Raw genomic sequence first — 22,449 nt, forward strand, 5'->3', positions numbered from 1 at the left:
GAATAGAAATGCCAAAAAGTACGTAAAACAAAACAAAAAAGTGAAAAAGTGAAATATAAATAAATTGCGATATTGCATAAAGAACACTGAATGGAAATGTAAAGAAACACATCAAATTGTAAACAAAAAATTGGGGTATGACACAAAATTCTTAAAAAATTTATATATAAAATCCAATGTTCTTAAAAAAAAAAAAATCCAAGAAAGGCATAAAAATGCCGGGTTGCATGAAAAACCCTTAATAGAAATGCCAAGTAACACATAAATAGGAGGGGAAAAAAGATTTTGCATAAAAAATGCTGAATGGAAATGGCAAGAAACTCATACAATTATGTAAAAAAAAAAAAAAAAAAAAAAAAAAAAAATTTGGGGTTATCACAAAATGTTTTGTATTATCACAAAAAACTTTCTTAAAATTCTGTTGGTTATCATATGAAAGCACCGAATAGAAATGCAAGTTAGGGTGTAAAAAAAAAAAGGGTATGGCATAAAACACTGGATGGAAATGCCAAGAAATTGATGAATCGTAAAAAAAAAATTGGGGTATCACAAAAAGCTGAATAGAAACAAGAAATCAATAAAATTGTAAAATGTTGGGGTATCATATAACATGCAGGATGGAAATGCCAAGAAATGCATAAAATCTTAACATTTTGATGGAAAATCTTAAAAAATTGTGGTATAACAAAAAATGCTGAACAGAAATGCCAAGAATTACATTGTCTTTAAAAAATCCACAAAATTGTAAAATAAAAAAAATAATTTAAAAAAATAGGTTTTGCATAAAAAAATGCTCAATGGAAACAGGAAGAAACTCATAGTTGTTAAAAAAAATGGGGTTGCCACAAAAAACTGGATGGATACACCAAGAATTGCTTAAAATCCTAAAAAATGTTGGGGTGTCATACACAAACACTGAATAGAAACGTAAATAAGGGCATAAAATCTTTAAAAAATTGGGAATTGCAAATAAATAAAATAAAAACTTGATGGAAATGCCAAGAACTTAATGAAATCATAAAAAATCGGGTTATCACAAAAAACACTGAATAGAAACAGCAAGAAGGGCATAACATCTTTACATTTTGGGTATTGCATAAAAAATGCCGAAGAAATCGATGTTGGGGTATCATAAAACATGCTGGTTGGAAATGCCAAGAAATGCATAAAATTGGGGGCTTTTCTTAAAAAAAAAAAAAAAAAATGCTAAATGGAAACGCCAAAAAAACTAAATTGTGTATATATATATAAATTTGTAAACATTTTGGGTTTTCAGAAAAATCACGGGATGCATACACCAAGAAGTGCATAAAATTGTGTGTATCACTTGTGTATCATTCTAGAAATTGGGTATTGCATAAAAAATGCAAAGATACCCATAAAATTGTAACATTTTGGGGTATCAAAAAAAAAACCCTGGATGGAAACGTCAAGAAACAAAATCTTAACTTGTTAACTATAAGATATGCATACAATTTTTGGGTTCGGTGAAAAAACATGCGCCTGAACGACAAACATTTTATTTCATTACTGATCATTTGCACCAGTTTCGCAGGAACACATGAGAAGGAAACAACTTATTCGCAAATGTTTCATGCAATAGTCCCATCTGCAGCTACAGACAGAGCCGTTTGAAGGAAAGACTTCGAGCTCATTTGATGTCAGTACATCAATCAATCGTTCGCGTGTGTGTATTTGCGTACAGTGTGTTTCAGGCCGTAAAGTGTTTGTTTGTGCTGCCTTTTTCTGTTGTGCTTTTGCGTTTGGTCATTTCGATCACAACAAACCTAATTTAAATGAACAGTGTGTTAATAAGTTATGTTATACATTGGCTTAATATACTTTATACGTCAAGGAGAATATTCGGTCGTGACCCTCAGAGACGGCGCGAGTATCTCACGTAAGAACGAGGATACTTGAGGGGATTTTTTTGTGACGTTATGTTATTTGGAAACATTTCAAATGCTCCCAGATCATAAAAATATGTGAATTAACACAAAAAATGTTGAGATATTCGTGACGTCTCTGTCGCATGGAAGCCGTTTCTGCCAATAAAAAGTTTATATTCAGAATTCTATAATTAAGTTGGCTTGAGAAAGCTTCCCTTCTATGTACTATTTCTAATCCATTTAGACTCATTTAAGCTTCCACTCTAATATTTCTAATCTGTCTAGCTATCTAAATCGTGCTAGTAACATGCTAATCATGTTAGAAACATATTCGCAACATGCTAATTGTGTTAACAACATGCTAGGAACATGCTAATCATGTCAGAAACATGCTAACAACATGCTAATCAACATGGTAATAATGCTAGCAACATGCTAGTTACATGCTAATCATACTGGAAGCATCCTAACAACATGTTAGTAACATGCTAATCATGTTAGAAACATGCTAGCAACGTGCTAGTAACATGCTAATCATGCTAACAACATGCTAGTAACTCGGTAATCATGCTAGCAATGTGCTAGTAACATGCTAATCATGCTAGCAACATGCTAACCATGTTAGAAACATGCTAACAACATGTTAGTATAATGCTAATTGTGCTAGCAACATGCTAGTAACATGCTAATCATGCTAGCAACATGTTAACCATGTTAGAAACATGCTCGCCACATGCTAGTATAATGCTAATTGTGCTAACAACATGTTAGTAACATGTTAATCATGCTAGCAACATGCTAACCATGTTAGAAACAGGCTAACAACATGCTAGTATAATGCTAATTGTGCTAGCAACATGCTAGTAACATGCTAATCATGCTAGCAACATGTTAACCATGTTAGAAACATGCTAGCCACATGCTAGTATAATGCTAATTGTGCTAACAACATGTTAGTAACATGTTAATCATGCTAGCAACATGCTAGTGTAATGCTAATTGTGCTAGCAACATGTTAGTAACTTGTTAATCATGCTAGAAACATGTTAACAAGCTAGTAACATGTTAGCCATGTTAGAAACATGTTAGTAACATGCTAATCATGCGTGAAACATGCTATCAACATGCTAATCAGGCTAGAAACATGCTAGTAACTTCCTAATCATGCTAACAACATTCTAGTAATATGCTAATCATGCTAACAACATTGTAATCAACCTATAAAAATACAAGCAACAAGCTAATCACGCTAAAACATGTCAACAACATGTTAAATCATGTAAGCAATGTGTTAAATCATGCTAGCTGCTTTCATACTTTTGGATCTGCTTCAAACTTTCAGGCTAGGCTTTCCCAAGTCAACTTCAAGTTTGTTCTCAAACTTTACTCATCTAGTTGTATTTTACAATTATGACTGAAAAAGTCGCAATTAGCGCAATTCTGTGGCGAAAACTCACTTCCATGCCTGAGGGTCCGTCGATGTCTCCGTGGTGCTGCCGTATTCAACGTTAGCAACGAGTTAGTCATTTTTTATTTTTATTTTTATTTTCCCCTTATGTATATTTGGACATTATATGTTTATTTATGTTATCTTTTTAATTCTCCAAAACAATACTGTACTCCAATAAATTATGATATCTCTCAGAGATCTATCTGGTCGCTCACCATTTAGCTCGAAATCTTATTTATGTCAAATTTGTATTTGTATATAAACACAAATAGGGAGTATATGTTGTGTTCTGGCAGCTGCGATTGGCCAGATTCGGATCACATGATCACACAGGAAGTGTAACACCTGTTAACTTATGATTACAGTATCAAAACTGACACTAAATGTGCCGACAGAAACAAAACTAAGACGAAAAATGTAAATATTTAATATTTTGACATTAAATAAAATGTATGATTTAATCCCAACGGTCTCGTGAGTTGTGTGTGTGTAAATGTAAATTAAAATACTGCAAAATACAGTCAAACAGTAATATTTCTTTGATGAAAACGGTTCAGCAGATAGAAACCATAATAAAAGCTAACATTTCACCGTTGTTTTCTCTCTTTTTGTACGTTAGTTGACGTGTTATATTAAATATGTGAACAATGTATTATATTAAACAGCTTTTAATCGCCTGTCATATTCTGAAAGGCATGGCTTACATAGAAAGCTCCTGTTTACCTCTTAACATCACATGGATGTTTCCTGAGGTCATTTTATGAGATACTAAAATGCTTTTATGATTTGTTTATGCTGGAGCTGCGCTGCTTGTGCTTTTCAGCCGCGCTCCGACTGTCATAAACTGTCGTAAAGCGAGCGCAGAATACGGCAGACACGTGTGTGGAGCGCAACACGTGGTCAGTGTTTTGGTCAGAGTCGAATGAATCCTTGTAGAAAGTCTCCTGTGTTTATGTGTTGAATATGTTACCTGTCATGGACAACAGCGATAAAGGAGATGATGATCGGAGAGGAGTTAAGCGCAAGATGGCTTTGTCCAGGTCAGTTATTGTAAACTAAACGTGTAAACGGAGTAAAATCATAGTGATTGTGTGTTTAGTGTTTCTGTTTGTCTTGTCGCATTCGCGTGTGTTAACTAAGTTAAGAAAACATCTGTTTACTGTTAGAAATAATATCAGGAACGTATACACCATAGTATATTTACCATACCATGGTATTTATCATTCCGTCGCTGTACTATGGTATAAAAAAACTGAATACTGCGCTAAGTACATTGCTATTTTTTATGCACGTTATTGTATTCTCTATATATCAGCATTCTATCGACTTTCAGTCACTTTTTCTGTTTCTAATGATATTTAAAAACAATGTTTATTGCGTATCTTCATTCTAAATTAAATATGATTCTTCAGCTGTGATGTTTGTGAGACTGAAGAGGCCAAATACAGATGCCCGAGCTGCATGAAACACACCTGCAGGTGAGACACACATCTAAATATAGTCTTAAATTAGGTTTAATGTGCACTGTTAATGACGATCAGTTTAGAATTATATTTTAACATCTAATCTTAATTTAATATATTTTATTATTGTTATATTATTAATATTATATAAAAATATTACAATTAAATAGTGTGTAAATATGCTGTAAATGCAATGTTATGAATAATATGATTTATTTACTCAATGTTATTTATTATTTTAGATCTAATAATGTTTCAATAAATATTTTAGTAAGTATAATGTATAAGTATTGCACATTTTTGTTCAAATTTATTAAAAGTGTTTATTGATTCATATTTTTTGATGGTGGTTACTCATTGTTAGTGGTGTGATATTTGTCGTTAATTAATCACACCTCTGTTATATTAATAAATTGAATAAATTAATAAATATTCTTATTTAAGAATATTTTGTTTTATTATTAATATAATTAGATTTAATTAAAAATAGTATTATTCATGTATATGTATATATTTACACGGTTTGTAAATTTTGTTAAATTTGACTTTTTAAATTTAAGGCCTGAAAAACCCATGAAAATAGCTATATTCTTGAAGAGGTACTTGAAAGGTGCTTTAATTATTTGAAGACAATGTATCTATGAAATGATTTTTTTTTTTTTTTTTTTTTTTTTTTTTGTCAATGAGCGCATTTCTTTTCACGTGATTCAAAAAACATTATACCTTTTTTGCTTATTTCAGTTCATGTCAGAAAACAATCGAGTTAAGATAGCTGTAGTACTGACAGTGTCGTGTAAACATGGCTGAAGATGCGAAATGAGGAACAGATGAACCGAATCAGTTGAGTCATTTACGCTGGAACCGCTCAGATTGATTTAAACTAGTGACTTTGATCATTAATTTCAAGCGATTCACCAAAAACCAGATCAAATTAGAAGAGCCATTCATTTTCGAATTTCAACAATGCTTGTAACAGTTTTAAAAAGCACTAGTGATGGGTGAAATAGAGCTTTTCAAAACTCCGAATCAGTTAAACCATTGCGTCGCAAAATGATTCACTGTTTCGAAGCTCTCCAATCGGATCGCGAATCATTTGTTTTAGATCAGAACTTCAAGTCGCGTAACGCGAATCATTTGATTCTGATCGGAATGGGTTCGTGAATCATTTCGTGAATTGAATTATTCAGATCAAATGATTCGCGATACGCAATTTGAAGTCCCAGTCTAAATCAAATGATTCGCGAATCGCGATACGCAAAGTTCCGATCGAAGTCAAATGATTCGCGAATCGCGATACGCAAAGTTTCGATCGAAGTCAAATGATTCGCGAATCGCCATAAGCAAAGTTCCGAGCGAAGTCAAATAATTCGCGAATCGCGATACGCAAATTTCCGATCGAAGTCAAATGATTCGCCAGTCGCGATACGCAAAGTTTCGATCGAAGTCAAATGATTCGTGAATCGCCATAAGCAAAGTTCCGATCGAAGTCAAATGATTCGCGAATCGCGATATGCAGAGTTCCGATCGAAGTCAAATGATTCGCGAATCGCGATACGCAAAGTTCCGATCGAAGTCAAATGATTCGCGAATCGCGATACGCAAAGTTCCGATCGAAGTCAAATGATTCGCGAATCGCGATACGCAAAGTTTCGATCGAAGTCAAATGATTCGTGAATCGACATAAGCAAAGTTCCGATCGAAGTCAAATGATTCGCGAATCGCGATATGCAGAGTTCCGATCGAAGTCAAATGAATCACGATACGCAAAGTTCCGATCGAAGTCAAATGATTCGCGAATCGCGATACGCAAAGTTCCGATCGAAGTCAAATGATTCGCGATCCGCGCTCCAAGTCCTGATCTGAAATAATGGTTTGCGAAACATTATTTAAATCGGGACCTCAGAGTGTGGATCGCGAATCATTTGACTTCGATCGGAACTTTGCGTATCGCGGATCGTAAATCAGTTGATTTAGATCGGATCTTCAGAGCGGGTTCGCGAATCTTTTGCTCGGATCTTCATAGCGCGGATCGCGAATCATTTGATTCAGATCAGGATTTCGCGAATCTTTTTTTTTCTTAAACAGTAGAAAATAACAAACCATTAAGGCAGTATAGATGTAAAAATAAAACGAAACACAGAAAAAAGAAATTCTACACACACGTAAATCCTTTTTTTAAAAAATTAACCGTGCTTTTATTGTACTCATTAAAAATTTAGTAGTAATACTTAGTAGATGCTTTGTTTTTGTAATTTTTATTAGTATATTTTTATTTATCCATTTCTCTTTTTCCAGAATTTAAAGTAGAAGATCTGATTGAATTCCTTGAAAATCAATAATTATTATTAAATATCTAACAGTATTTCAATTAATGTGTGAATGTATATATTGTGTGTAAATGTATATATTCACTACTTTCTTCTGCTCACCAAGTCCTGCATTTATTTGATCCAAAGTACAGCAAAAACAGTATTAATTTGAAATAATTTTACTTTTTAAAATAACTGTTTTCTATATGAATATATTTTAAACGTAATTTATTCCTGTGATTTCAAAGCTGAATTTTTAGCATCATTATTATGACGATGTTGAAAACAGCTGAGTAGACTTTTTTCACGTTTCTTTGATGAATTGAAAGTGTAGAAGAACAGCATTAATCTGGAATAGAAATCTTTTGAATCATTAAAAATGTCTTTATCATCACTTTTGCACAATTTAAAGCATCCTTGCTAAATAAAAGTATTAATTCACTTGCTGTGCTGTTGTGTGTAGTTTGGCCTGCGTCAAGCAGCATAAGATGGGGTCAGGATGCAGTGGTGTTCGGGACAAGACGGCGTTTGTCTCTCTCTCTGAATTTAGCGAAATCAACCTGCTCAGCGGTGAGTATCTGTACAGAAACACTGAGAGGTGAACTAGTTAGTGAATGTGTTCTCTGAGGCGTTCTGTCGTGTAGATTACAGGTTTCTGGAGGACACGGCTCGACTGACACAACAGTCCAACAGAGACGCCGTCCTTGTCAGCGGCTGTCGACACCCGAAGGAGGTGAGAGCTGTGAATCTATGTGTGGAACCAGGTGACAACAGGCTCTCCAAGGGCTAAATCTCTCTCTTGCTCGTCTTTTAAGGGCATGTGGATGATCAGAAAAGCCAGAGCAGTCAAAGTCACCCTGAAGTTTCTCCCTAAAGTGTTCAGCAAACATCGGGAGAACAGCACCATCTTCAGAAGAGTGTAAGTCTGAGGGTTTGTGAATCCTTAGGATTCATTGGTTTGATGGGAAAGAGTCCCAATATCTGTCCCACATTCATAAAATGTAAAATATAAAACAAAAATGGAGCCAAATTCATGAAAATCTTACTTTCTTTAAGATAAATTCAAAGCAGTTCATATTGTTCCTGCAATTCTTGATAAATTAGTTCTCAAATATTCAAATATATAAGCACCTTTTTTTCTAAGTAGATAAAAATAACATTATAATAAATTAAAATGAAATATGTAATATAATTTTAGTAATTTAATCACGATTAATCGCATCCAAAATAAGTTTTTGTTTACATAGTATATGTGTGCATATTGTTTAGTTCTTTTATAAATACACACACACGCAGTATATATTTTGAGAATATATACATTGATATTATACAACATATTTTTCTTAATTATATAAATGCATGTGTGTTTCATATATTAGGAGGATTTTTATTTTTAACTTTTATTTTGGATGCAGTTAAATCCGATTAATCATTTGACAGCACTAATATTAATTAATATGTTATTATATTATTATCCTTTATTTAATATCTAATTATTAAAGTTCATTGTATGTTGTCATGCAGCGTTTGTTCCCTTAAGAACATCTTTTTTTTTCCTTAAGAAAATAACAATAATTTAAAATGAAAACTGTAATATAATAATAACAGTAATATTAAAATAATAATAATAATAATAATTTGGCTTACAAATAATCATTTATATTTATTTAATGTCTATATATGGTGTTTTAACACTGTAATATTTAATGTTAATAATATAAGAACAAAAAATGAATACTACATCTATTATTTAATATCTAATTATTGAAGTATTAAAAAATTACAATTTCAATTAGAATTCTAGTATTAATTTAATTTAGTAATATTTTATTAGTAATAATTATATATATATAATAAAAATAATATATACAAAATAAGAATAGAATATTTTTTTTATTTTGGTAATTTAATAAATATTTGTTATTTATTTTATTTTTTTCTTAAGGATATAGAATTGTATTCTTAAATATGTTTTGTGAATCCCGTCCTGGTGCAGAACCTGCTGTTTTCATAACAGTTGTCTGTAGTTCTGCACTAAGCCACATGGTGGCGCTCTTGTTAAGTGCAGTCGGTGATGTTGATGGTTTGTTGAGGGTTTTCGTCTCAGCTGATGGACACGGCTGATGATAAATGACTTGTGCTTTGGTCTGACAGACCCACCCTGACAGACCCAGCTTCTGTTGCTGCTCAATGGGATTCTGTTATTTAATTTGTGTTTTCAGTGTGACGGCAGAGAGCTGGCAGAACAGTCTGTCGGACTGCGGGATCCTGGACCACTCATAATTACTCTCTGTTCTCTTTTAATAAGCGTAATTAATGTCATTGAAGAGGAGAAGGTGGTTAACTGAACACACCTCCCTTTTGACATCATCGCATTCCATATATGTGGGCAGAGTGGTCCTGGTGATTGGCTGACGGGGTTGCTGGGGAGCTTGTGATTGGCTGTGGTGAACAAGGGCATTAGTGGATGGCTGAATGGTTGTGATTGATCGAGTGAGTTTCAGGAGCACCGTGATTGGCTGAACTGTCGCCGGGCTGCTTGTGAGTGCCTGTAGTCAGAATGTAAACTTAATGTGTCAAAAGTGTCAAAAGTATTAGTATGTTGATAAAACGTATTAATTTGTGGGCAAATTAAAAGTATTATGTTTGAAATATCAGTATTGTCAATGTTAGCTATATTTATCGGCATTATATTTAGTCATTTTTATAAGCTGAGTGGATAATAATGGTGTTTGAGGTAGCATTCTGCTTCTGATATTGTGTACTTGGTACATTCTGAAACTGATTTCTCTCCCGCATTTGTCCTGCTTCTGTCAGACCAGTGCATAAATGAGATTCAGTTTAATGACATCTAATGCAATCAGGCAGGATCATCACATATTGTGCATAAACATCTGCTAGGAACATTCCTGGAAAAACCTTCTGTTTCCACATCAAGGTCAAGGCTGTACAAATCGTGCAGAAGTTCTGAATCACTATATTATTGACTTCATATTTCTGATGCCTTGTCCCATTTTTCCAATAATTTCATGTAACTGTTTTGGGACAAGTGGTAAGCGTTCAGGCATTTTGGCAATTTGATTGGCTGTCAGCTTCCTGGAGTAAAGTACCATTTTTTTATCAATCCGTCTGGAAACAAAGTCATATCGGGTTAATAAAGCAAGAACTAAGAACAAAGTTTGGCATCAAGTTTTTTATTTGAGGCAGTTAAACTACACTGACCAAAATTATAAATGCAACACTTTTGTTTTTGCTCCCATTTTTCATGAGCTGAACTCAAAGATCTAAGACCTTTTCTATGTACACAAAAGGCCTATTTCTCTCAAATATTGTTCGCAAATCTGTCTAAATCTGTGTTAGTGAGCACTTCTCCTTTGCCGAGATAATCCATCCACCTCACAGGTGTGGCATATCAAGATCCTGATTAGGCAGCATGATTATTGCACAGGTGTGCCTTAGGCTGGCCACAATAAAAGGCCACTCTAAAATGTACAGTTTTATCACACAGCACAATGCCACATATGTCGCAAGTTTTGAGGGAGCGTTCAGTCGGTATACTGACTGCAGAAATGTCCACCAGAGCTGTTGCCTGTGAATTAAATGTTAATTTCTCTACCATAAGCCGTCTCCAAAGGCGTTTCAGAGAATTTGGCAGTACATCCAACCGGCCTCACAACCGCAGACCACGTGTAACCACACCAGCCCAGGACCTCCACATCCAGCATCTTCACCTCCAAGATCGTCTGAGACCAGCCACCCGGACAGCTGCTGCAGCAATCGCTTTGCATAACCAAAGAATTTCTGCACAAACTGTCAGAAACCATCTCAGGGAAGCTCATCTGCATGCTCGTCGTCCTCATCAGGGTCTGGACCTGACTGCAGTTCGTCGTCATAACCAACTTGAATGGGCAAATGCTCACATTCAATGGCGTCTGGCACTTTGGAGAGGTGTTCTCTTCACAGATGAATCCTGGTTTTCACTGTACAGGGCAGATGGCAGACAGCGTGTATGGTGTCGTGTGGGTGAGCGGTTTGCTGATGTCAACGTTGTGGATCGAGTGGCCCATGGTGGCAGTGGGGTTATGGTATGGGCAGGCGAATGTTATGGACAACGAACACAGGTGCATTTTATTGATGGCATTTTGAATACACAGTGATACCGTGACGAGATCCTGGGTCCCATTGTTGTGCCATTCATCCACGACCATCACCTCATGTTGCAGCATGATAATGCACGGCCTCATGTTGCAAGGATCTGTACACAATTCCTGTAAGCTGAAAACATCCCAGTTCTTGCAAGGCCTAAATACGTCATCATAGAGAAATCTTATCGACAGATCTGTTCTTTCATATTTTATCCAAAAATACAAAAGGGTGGGGTCTTGGTTCCAGCCATTGGTTACTGATTGAATGGAGGGAGATTTTAATGCAAACTAGCAGTTGGTTATACGACAGGGGCGGGGTTTAAGCAAACAAAATGATTGGAGAAATATGAAATATGTCATCACAGAGATCTTATCAACAGATCTGTTCTTCCATACTGTGATGCAATTTTATCAAAAATACAAAAGGCAGGGCCTGGGTTCCATCCATTGTCTGCTGATTGGATGGATACAGATCTGATATGCAGTTAATTATGCGAAAGGAGCATGGTTTAAGTAAACAAAACAATTGGAGTAGTCTGGAATATGGCAAAGTAATAAGTCTTATTTCACTTTGTGAAGTCATAATATTTTGATAAACTTATGAGCTCAAATTTGTAAAATAAATAAGATAAATATTTGCACAGATAAATAATTCACCATAAGGTCAACAACATTCATTTAGAAGATAGATGGAGTTAATTTTCCATTTTGTGTTTCTATTTCTGTTTTTATAATCCATTTCAGATGGTCTTGCCCTTAAACTTAAACTTGCCCTTCATCAAAACTTGGTCACTTAGTGGGCATGTTTTAACCTAAATAAGCTGCATGTAGACCAGAGCTAGCAGATGTTTATGCACAATATGTGATGATCCTTGCCTGATTGCATTAGATGGCATTAAACTGAATCTCATTCATGCACTCGTCTGACCGACAGAAGCAGGACAAATGCGGGAGAGAAATCAGTTTCAGAATGTACCAAGTACACAATATCAGAAGCAGATGTTCAGCAACTGCATATGGTTAGCGACACGCTGTGCGCGGGCCAGATACTTGCGGCTCGCCAGGCTCTGTCTGCGACAGATGTGCAGAGCGGCGGGCGTGATGCAGACGATAAAGCCAAGAATGTCTCTCTCTTTGTGTTGCATGAAAATGAATGTCCACAACACAAAATCGGACGGATGTGGCTCCAACTCGACCGATCGGAGTGCCGCGCTTTTCTTGCATTTAGGTCAAAGTTCACTGCTTCCCTTGAGTTTTAGGATACTCCTTGTTGGTGTGCTGTTTACTGCTGGAACATGTGTTCTAGATGAAGTTTTACTGCCCTCGAATGAGTCTAAATCACTGTAAAGCTGTTGCGTGTGCTTCCTCAGGAGGATCACTGTCAGCTTCTTAACAAGCCACTTAGCAGGATTCGCAAATTCTTTCGGAAATGATGAACAGCGTTCATTTTGGCATTCCGTGCAGTGCGGGTGGAACACGGTGTCCTGTGCCGAGACGACGCCCGTGTGCTTGCGTTTTGGGTTTACAGTGGGGACACCAGGGTTTTTCCTGTCCGTGGTGTTATTGGCGAGTTTTCTCGCCCGTGGCAGCCACTGTGTTTTGCCATCGGCACGTGCCGTTGTAGCATCCGGCTTTTCTCTTTCACGCCGCCATTCTTTCAGATCGCAATGTCCTGGTCATTTCATTTCCTCTTTGTACTGGCACTCTTCCCCGCGTTCGGTCCACAGTGGGACACCGGTGTCGGCTTTTAGACGCTACACAGACTTCACCGTGCAAAATTTGTTTAAGATAAAGGGCCTGCGTGGTGTCAGAGCACGTATGCGCCGTTATCTTTGGGACGTCATATAGAATGACAAACTCAATACTGAACAGGATGTGTTGTCCATGTCTCTGCCTGGTGACTGAGCGCCAGGACTTGTTTGGAGTCATGTTGGAATGGATTCTGCAGCTTACAGCCTTTTAATAAGTATGCTACAGTGAGCAATGTTCTGATATTGTGTTGCTATATGGTTTCCAGAGTGTTCTGGGTGGTTGCTTAGGTGTTACTAAGCAGGTGCTAGGGTGTTGTGGGTGGTTTCCAGGGCATTACTATGCAGTTGCAATTGTGTTCTGTTGCTATGTGGTTGCCAGGGTGTTCTGAGTAGCCGTTAGTGTGCTGCTCTGCAGTTGCTAGGGTGTTGTGGGTGGTTTCCAGGGCGTTACTATGTAGTTCCAGTGGCATTACTATGCAGTTGCAATGGTTTTCTGTTGCTAAGTGGTTGCTAGTGTGTTCTGAGTAGGCGTTAGTGTCTTGCTTTGCAGTAGCTAGGGTGTTGTGGGTGGTTTCCAGGTCGTTACTATGCAGTTGCAATGGTGATCTGTTGCTGTGTGGTTGCTAGGGTGTTCTGAGTAGCCGTTAATGTGCTGCTCTACAGTTGCTAGGGTGTTGTGGGTGGTTGTCCCCGGGCGTTACTACGCAGTTGCATTGGTATTACTATGCAGTTGCAGTGGTGTTCTGTTGCTAAGTGGTTGCTAGTGTGTTGGCGTTGGTGTCTTGCTTTTCAGCTGCTAGGGTGTTGCGGGTGGTTTCCAGGGTGTTACTATGCAGTTGCAGTGGTGTTCTGTTGCTGTGTGGTTGCTGGGATGTTCTGAGTAACCATTAGTGTGTTGCTCTGCAGTTGCTAGGGTTTTTGGGGTGTTTTCTAAGCTGTTGCTAGGGTTTTATGGATGGTTACATTACTGTGCAGTTGACTAAAGTGTTCTGATTGATTGTTAGACTGTTGCTGTGTAGTCACTAGGTTGTCCTGGGTAATTGCTAGAATGGTACTAAGCAGCTGCTAGGTTGTTGTGGGTGGTTTCCAGGGTGTTATTATGCAGTTGCATTGGTGTTCTGTTGTTATGTGGTTGCTGGGGTGTTCTGAGTGTACAGTGGGTGTTACAATGCAGTAGATAAGGTGTTCTCATATTGTGTTGCTGTGTGGTTGCCAAGATGTTATGGTTGGTTGCTTGGGTGTTACTAGGCAGCTGCTAGATTGCTGTGGGTGGTTTCCAGGGTGTTACTATGCAGTTGCGATGGTGTTCTTATTGACTGGTGCTATGTTGCTGTGTGGTTGCTAGGGTGTTCTGGGTATTTGCTAGAATGTTACTAAGCAGTTGTTAGGATGTTACAATGAAGTAGATAAGGTGATCTAATATTGTGTGGTTGCCTAATATTATGTATTATATTCTAATATTATATGGTTGCCAGGGTGTTCCTGGTGGTTGCTTGGGTGTTACTAAGCTATTGCTAGGTTGACTTGGCAAACATTACTAATAAGCCACTTGTGCTGTTTTTTTTTCTCTTGAATAACTGTTTGCAAATTGTTTTAAATGCATGTAACGCATGAACTCAGTTGCTCAACCTGTTGCTGTCATTTTTCAGATGTCAGTAACATCTATCTCTGTGCTGCAAATAAATATCATTGGTAAACTGTGACGCTTATTTAGTCTGAGACCTCTGGCACTTTCATATTTCCAAGCGTCTGTTTCTGTTCATAATGATTTCCTGAGAGTGACATAATAAGAGTCTTGACTCTGGAGTGCCTGTTACCCAACAGCCTTTGTTTTCTCAAGCATCTTTTTGAAATTACTCGCTCTGATTGAATCTAAACTGTTTGTTGGTTTTCCCAATCTGGACGTTGTTTGCATAAATTAACCTTTTGTATTTTGCAATGCAAAACTTGTGTGTTTCAGTACTGGTCTGAAGTGACACAAGCAATTTGATGCTTGACTTAAACTTGCCTTGAAGTTCTCCAGACTCTAAAACAAAGGTGCTTTGAGTTGTTGGGTGTGTGTTTGCTAACACCTTTACAGTACTCAATGTCCTTTGGCTTGTACACTGCAGAGCGCCTGAGAAGAGATCTGGACGTGATCGATCAGTTGGGAGCTCTAGCTGAGGGCTAACCAGGTGTTGTGAAAGCTAAGACAGTGCTTTATGGTTTTTCCTCGCCCAGGGCCTACAACAGGTGGATGAGCGGGATGACTTGACCTCACCGCTGAAGAATCCTGATCTCCTTCTGTATTCCAGCATGATTATGAACAACAAAAACCTGTGCGGATAGTGATCAGAAAGCTCAAGTTTTTAATTTTACATTTTGTGTGAGAGATAAGATGGATGGGAAGTCTTGTTTTCTGAGAAATAGTTCAAAATTAGGGGTTCAGAAAAATGAACTTAATTTTAACGGAAAACATTTCTCAGAAAACAAGGCTTCTTAGGTTGTTGTTGGAGGTTTACATGGTGTTAATATGTCATTGCTAAGATGATTGTTGCTTTGTGGTTGCTAGGGTGTTGCTTGAATGTTACTAGTTGTTGGTGGTTTCCAGGGTGTTACTATGATTGATTAAGGTGTTGCTATGTGGTTGCTAGGGTGTTCTTGGTCATTGCTTGAATGTTACTAGTTGTTGGTGGTTTCCAGGGTGTTACTATGCAGTTGCTAAGGTGTTGTTTGATAGTTGATGTGTTGCTGTTTGGTTGCTAGGATGGTCTGGCTGGTGGCTTGGATGTTTCTAACCAGTTGCTAAGCTGTTGTTAGTGGTTTCCAGGGTGTTAATATGCGGTTGTACTGATTGATAAATGTCTTGCTTTGTGGTTGTTAGGGTGTACTTGGCAATTTTTTGGATGTTACTAATTGTTGGTGGTTTCCGGGGCGCTACTATGCAGTTGCTTGATTGATTGATTGTTGCTTTGTGGTTTCTAGGGTGTTCTTGGTCATTGCTTGGATGTTGCAAAGCAGTTGCTGAGCACTTCCTAGTTGTTGGTGCTTTCCAGGCTGTTACTATGCTATCACTAAGGTTTTGTTTGGTAGTTCACATGTTGTGGTGTCATTGCTAGGATTCTCTTGGTGGTTGCTTGAATCTTACCAAGCAACTGCTAAGCTGTTGTTAGTGGTTTCCAAGGTGTTACTATGCAGTTGCTAAGGTGTTCTGATTGTTTGCTTGTTGCTATGTGGTTTTTAGGGTGTTCTTGGTTATTGTTTGGATGTTACTAGGCAGCTGCTAAGCACTTCTTAGTTGTTGATGGTTCCCATGCTGTTGCTATGCAGTTGCTAAGGTGTTGTTTGGTAGTTGATGTGCTGCTATGTGGTTGCTAGGATGGTCTGTCTGGTTGCTTGAATGGTACTATGCAGTTGCTAGGCTATTGTTAGTGGTTTCCAGGGTGATGCTAATCGGTTGCTAAGGTGTTCTGATTGATTAACATGTTTTTGTGTGCTTGCTTGGGTGTTTTTTTGTAGTTGCTAGAATGTTACGTTTCCAGGGCGTTACTAAGCACTTGCTAAGGTGTTCTAATTGATTGATCATTGCTATGTGGTTGCTAGGGTGTTGCTAGCAGTTACTAAGCACTTCTTAGTTGTTGTTGGTTTCCAGGGTGTTACTGTGCAGTCACTATGGTGTTCTGATTGACTGTTACTATGTGGTTACTAGGGTGTTTTTGGTGGTTGCTTGGAAGTTACTAAGCAGTTTCTAGCCATTGGTGTTTTCCAAAGCATTACTATGTAGTTGCTTAGGTTTTCTGATTGATTTATTGATTGATTGTTGCCATGTGGTTGTTGGGGTGTTCTTGGTCATTGTTTTAATGTTACTAAGCGGTGGCTGCTTGTTGGTGGTTTCCAGGGTGTTACTATGCAGTTGCTAAGGTGTTGGTTGGTAGTTGACTAGATGCTAAGATTATCTGGCTGGTTGCTTGGATATTACTAAGCTGTTGCTAAGGTGTTCTGGTTGTTTGGTTGTTGCTATGTGGTTACTAAGCTGTTCTTGGTGGTTGCTTGGATGTTACTAAGCAGTTTCTAGCCATTGGTGTTTTCTATGGCGTTACTAGTTGCTTAAGTGTTCAAATTTATTTATTGATTGATTTGTTGCTTTGTGGTTTTTAGGGTGTTCTTGGTTATTGTTTGGATGTTACTAGGCAGCTACTAAGCAATTCCTAGTTGTTGTTGGTTCCCATGGTGTTACTATGCAGTTGCTGAGTTGTTGTTTGGTAGTTGATGTGGTTGCTAGGATGGTCTGTCTGGTTGCTTGAATGCTACAAAGCAGTTGCTACGCTGTTGTTAGTGGTTTCCAGGGGGATACTATTCAGTTGCTAAGGTGTTCTGATTGATTAACATGTTTTTGTGTGCTTGCTAGGGTGTTTTTTGGGGTTGCTAGAATGTTACGTTTCCAGGGCGTTACTAAGCAGTCGCTAAGGTGTTCTAATTGATTGATTATTGCTATGTGGTTGCTAGGGTGTTGCTAGCAGTCACTAAGCACTTCTTGTTGTTGGTTTTCAGGGTGTTACTATGCAGTCAGTAAGGTGTTCTGATTGATTGTTACTATGTGGTTACTAGGGTGTTTTTGGTGGTTGCTTGGATGTTACTAAGCAGTTTCTAGCCATTGGTGTTTTCCAGAGCATTACTATGTAGTTGCTTAGGTTTTCTGATTGATTGATTTTATTGATTGATTGTTGCCATGTGGTTGCTGGGTTGTTTTTGGTCATCGTTTTACGTTTTAATGTTACTAAGCGGTTGCTACTTGGTGGTTTCCAGGGTGTTACTATGCAGTCGCTAAGGTGTTGTTTGGTAGTTGACCAATTAGGCCAACTAAGATGGTCTGGCTGGTTGCTTGGATGTTACTAAGCAGTTGCTAAGGTGTTCTGATTGATTAACATGTAGCTATGTGGTTGCTAGGGTGTTCTTGTTCATTTCTTACATAGTTTTTTTTTTTCTGGCCTAATAGGCCAATATTGTTTCTAATTTGAATTGTAAAATCACTTAATTTTCATTACATTCTCATACAGACAAGACTTACATTATGGTATTTTGGATCCTAAGTAACAGTATGTGTGTGTTAGACTGTTGAGGTATTTCTACAGGAAAGCAAGCCAAAAATGTTGAGGAAGAAAATCCCTTTTTCCATTAGGCCAAAAAATAGTTTCCATTCGCTGTTGGAGGCGTAACAATGCCTTCGCACCTGGTATTCCAGCCCTCTCCTGCCACGCCTCCACCCTGAGCTCCATCGGGCCGCCAAGCCCGAGCAAACTCATAAATTCCTTTGCCTGGAGGCAACATCTTTACACCTGCGAATGGAAACCCTCCTCCACCGTCGCCCAGCGACCAAACCTCCGCCCCGACCTGCTGCCCACCTCAGGCTGGAAATTCAATCCAAACTCTTCTGCCAGAACCTCCATATCTGATCTCGCGTCTGAAGAATGCATTTCTTTGAGGCTGATAAAGTGTTCTGGTTGTGTAACAGTGCCATCTGGTTTGGTGTGTTCGCTCAAGTCCTGGCGGCGGCTCTTTGTGGGATTGGCACGCTGGGTTTGATGGAAGCAGATGAGTTGGCGGATAATGGGCATGTCAATGATTCTTCTCGTCTTAGTCAAGTGATTTGTGACATATGTAGCAACTAAGTCGGCGCTGAGTGTTTTATTCCACCTTTGCACCAGTTTGACTCATGCACAGTTAAACAGGACATTGTTTGTCACGTTAAAAACTAATCAAAACAACAGTCATGGTGTTAAAATCTACCAGATGAGCCACGTTTCAGTTGAGTTTAAGAAGTAAAGTCCTGTATAACATATAAATTAACCTACCTTAGATTGTAAAATCTAAAAAATATACGTTTCTCTATTTTAATCATTCTCATTTTTATGAAATGAAATCGATTCTTAGATCCCAAGAAGCGAATAGTCTAGCCTGTTTTAGTTAACTAAGGAAACGTTTTAGTTAACTAAGCGTGCATCCCATCCAGTAAATTACAATAAGCTTTGTGCTTTCTTGCTTTTTAATATGAATAATAAGACAAAGTCTCCAATTTGACGCAACATCACATTCACCTTAGAAAAACACATTTGGTGATCATAAACTCATTGTTCAGCTAGTAAAGCGAATTCTAGAGAGGAGCATTTTGCATAACATATTCATTATACTTTTTACTGTTCTTTGATGTTTATTTTAGCCTATGTCAAGTTTTTATGACAGCCACCATTAAAATGTTTATATTTAAAAAACGAATGGGAGTAGAAATATAAATATGTAATTTTAACATTATTATAAAAATTTTGTAATTTGAGTTTATGTACAAATCAGTTAATTTTAACCTTCAATATTTTAGTAATTTACCAACTGACTCTCATGTATATTCTACAGCATTAGTTGAGAGAATTTTTTTTTTTTTTTTTTCCCTCCTTGGTATATTCTATATCAAATTGAATCAAGTTGTGAAATTTGTGTCAAAACCCAGCTCTAGTAGATATACTTCATTTTTTAAAGTTGTTTAATTGTAAGTAAAGAACTAAACTGATCGTGATCCTGCAGATAAACACAGACTAATGAGAGAATCATGGCTAGTTCATTATATACACTACCGTTCAAAAGTTTGGGGTCAGTACATTTTTATTGTTTCTTTTGTTTTTTGTTTTTTGTTTGTTTTTTTTTTTTAAGAAATTAATACTTTTATTCACCAAGGATGTATTAAGTTAATAATTAAAAGTTTCTTAAAAGTTAATAATAAATAATTTACATTGTTATAAAATATTTATATTTTGAATAAACACTGTACTTTTTAAACTTGTTATTCATGAAAGAATCCTAAAAAAAAAAAAAAAAAAAAAAAATCACAGGTTCCAAAAAATATTTGGCAGCACAACTGTTGATATTATCCAACATTGATCATTCTAATAATAAATCCGCATATTAGAATGATTTCTGAAGGATCATGTGACACTTAAGACTGGAGTAACAGCTGATAAAAATTCAGCTTTTCATCACAGGAATAAATTCTATTTTAAAGTTTGTTAAAATAAAAAACATTATTTTATATTTTAAAAACATTTTGCAATATTACTGTTTTTTTTTTTTTTTTTTTTTTTTTTAAATCAAATAAATGCAGCCTTGATGAGCATAAGAGACTTCTTTAAAGACTATTACAAGTCTTACTGACCCCAAACTTTTGAACGGTAGTGTATATATATATATGTCAAATTTTGAAATATATTTATTATTTAAAATAACCGTTTTTTATTTGAATATATTTAAAATAAATAAATAAATAAATTTACAAAGCTGAATTTTTAGCATTACTACTTCAGTCACATGATCCTTAAAAAATCATTCTGATTTTCTGCTCAAAAAAAACATTTATTTTTATGTTGAAAACAGCTGAGTATAATTTTCCAGGTTTCTTTGATGAATAGAAAGTTCAGAAGAACAGCATTTATCTGAAATAGAAATCTTTTGTAATATTACAAATGTCTTTATCATCAATTTAAAGCATACTTGCTAAAAAAAAGTATTAATTTCTGTAATTTCTTTCCAAAAAAAAATTATACTGACTCCAAGCTTTTGAATGGTATAATGTTTAATGTTACAAAAGATTTTTATTTCAGATAAATGCTGATTTTTCTATTTATCAAAGAATGTACTCAACTGTTTTAAATATTGATAATAATAATAAATGTTTCTTGAACAGAAAATCAGCATATTAGAATGATTTCTGAAGAATCATGTGACACTGAAGACTGGAGTAATGATGCTGAAAATTCAGCTTTGGAATCACAGGAATAAATAACATTTTAAAATATATTCACATAGAAAACAGCTATTTTAAATAATAAAAATATTTCAAAATTTTACTGCTTTTGCTGTACTTTGACTTCTTTAAAAAATATTAAATATTTTTTGCTAGTGTATCATTGTAAAATATTACCTCATATTATATTATCATGTTTTGCGATAAACATAAAATATATTATTTCTATACTTATAACCAACATAGTTTTGTATAATTCCATTAATTTTATTTCAGTTACGTATGCTTCATGTGATTGCAGCTCATTGCTGTATTATATATTTTCTTCAAATCAAAGTTTGTAAAATCAACTCTTTCATTTTTTTTAAATTTTAACATTTCGAAATTTTAAATCAAGAAAAAAAGAGCAGTGAATACAATCAGGTTGGCAACCATTAAACATTTGCAGCTTCTGCTTCGCATCATTTGCATAAAATTGGCTGCGAAGCAGATCTCGTGGCTTATTGCTTCAACCTGATTTGGATGAACTGCGGTGACATCTTCAGCAGATGCGTCTGGCAACCCCTCGCCCTACAGCAGCTCCAGCGAGGGTGGGATCCTGGCCGGCTCGATCCCAGCACTCAGGGGGCTTGTATTTCTTCTCTTCATCCTCATATTGAAGCCGAACAGCGTCAGGATCGTGCTGACGGAGCCAAGCTTGACTCAATCGAACGCTGTTGCATTAAAAGTACAGAACTCTTAGCAGCAGCTGTGGAAGCTGTGGTCAGCCCTGTTTCATGTTCTTTGGATCTCGTAAAGAAAGCGTTCAGTTTTTTTGTCTGCGCTCCAGATCCAGATTCAGCCAGCTGAATTATCGTCATCGTAAACGTGATTCCCAGCGTCGATTCGCCCGCTCTAATCGCACACCTTCTCGATTACATTACGTGTTGTTCCAGTAAATAGCGGCGTGCGATGCCAGACGGGCCTGCGCTTCTGTCCACCAAACCAGAGAACCGCTTTATTGTCGAACATACTGATGCTGTCAGTTTTTCATTACTGGAAAAACACATTTGCTGTTGGCCGTCAATCTGAGCTTCTAGAAACATAACAACAGGGTTTCTGTTAAAACATGAGTGCAGTACAGCACATCCAGAGTATTGCTCTGATGTGAGTCAGTAAGTCCAGGGCCGGAGCGCTGCGGTATGGATGGCGTTTTTGGGAAGCGTAACTCAGTTTTCTGGTTTTGTTCCCGCAGGGAAGGACGGTTCTACTGGCATCTGAAGATCCATTTTCCTCAGAGCGATGCTGTTTATTCAGAGAGGTATAACGGCCCTTCTCTTCTCTTCTATTTTGGTGTTTTAAAAATACTTATTTGGCACTTTGAGGATACTGTGATGCATAAAATGCAGAAACTAGTCATAAAAATGACATTTACAGTACAGGATGAATAATCAAAAGTAGGGCTTAAAGGAGAAGTCCACTTCCAGAACAACAATTCAGAAATAATTCACTCACCCCCTTGTCAGCCAAGATGTTCATGTCTTTCTGTCTTCAGTCGTGAAGAAATTATGGTTTTTGAGGAAAACATTTCAGGATTTTTCTGCATATAATGGACTTCATTGGTGCCCCGATTTTGAACTTCCGAAATGTAGTTTAAATGCAGCTTCAAAGGCTCTAAACGATCCCACCCGAGGA

At 36.8% G+C, this 22,449-nt stretch overlaps 1 protein-coding gene across 3 annotated transcripts in view; it reads left to right on the forward strand.

The window, feature by feature from the left end:
* The first annotated feature begins 4,115 nt into the window (after nt 1-4,115).
* znhit6 (zinc finger HIT-type containing 6) overlaps nt 4,116-22,449 on the forward strand; it is a 45,686-nt gene continuing 27,352 nt past the window's right edge. For all 3 annotated transcript variants that reach the window (XR_007825564.1, XR_007825563.1, XM_051097375.1), the window contains exons 1-6: nt 4,116-4,379; nt 4,752-4,817; nt 7,575-7,681; nt 7,756-7,844; nt 7,927-8,030; nt 22,010-22,075. Coding sequence is in view for 1 of the 3 variants with exons in the window: in XM_051097375.1 (XP_050953332.1) it covers nt 4,303-4,379; nt 4,752-4,817; nt 7,575-7,681; nt 7,756-7,844; nt 7,927-8,030; nt 22,010-22,075 (509 nt within the window). In the remaining 2 variants the exon portion in view is untranslated. The remainder of the gene's footprint in view (nt 4,380-4,751; nt 4,818-7,574; nt 7,682-7,755; nt 7,845-7,926; nt 8,031-22,009; nt 22,076-22,449) is intronic.

This window comes from Labeo rohita, chromosome 23, assembly GCF_022985175.1.
Source record: "Labeo rohita strain BAU-BD-2019 chromosome 23, IGBB_LRoh.1.0, whole genome shotgun sequence".
NCBI classification, from domain to species: Eukaryota; Metazoa; Chordata; class Actinopteri; order Cypriniformes; family Cyprinidae; genus Labeo; species Labeo rohita.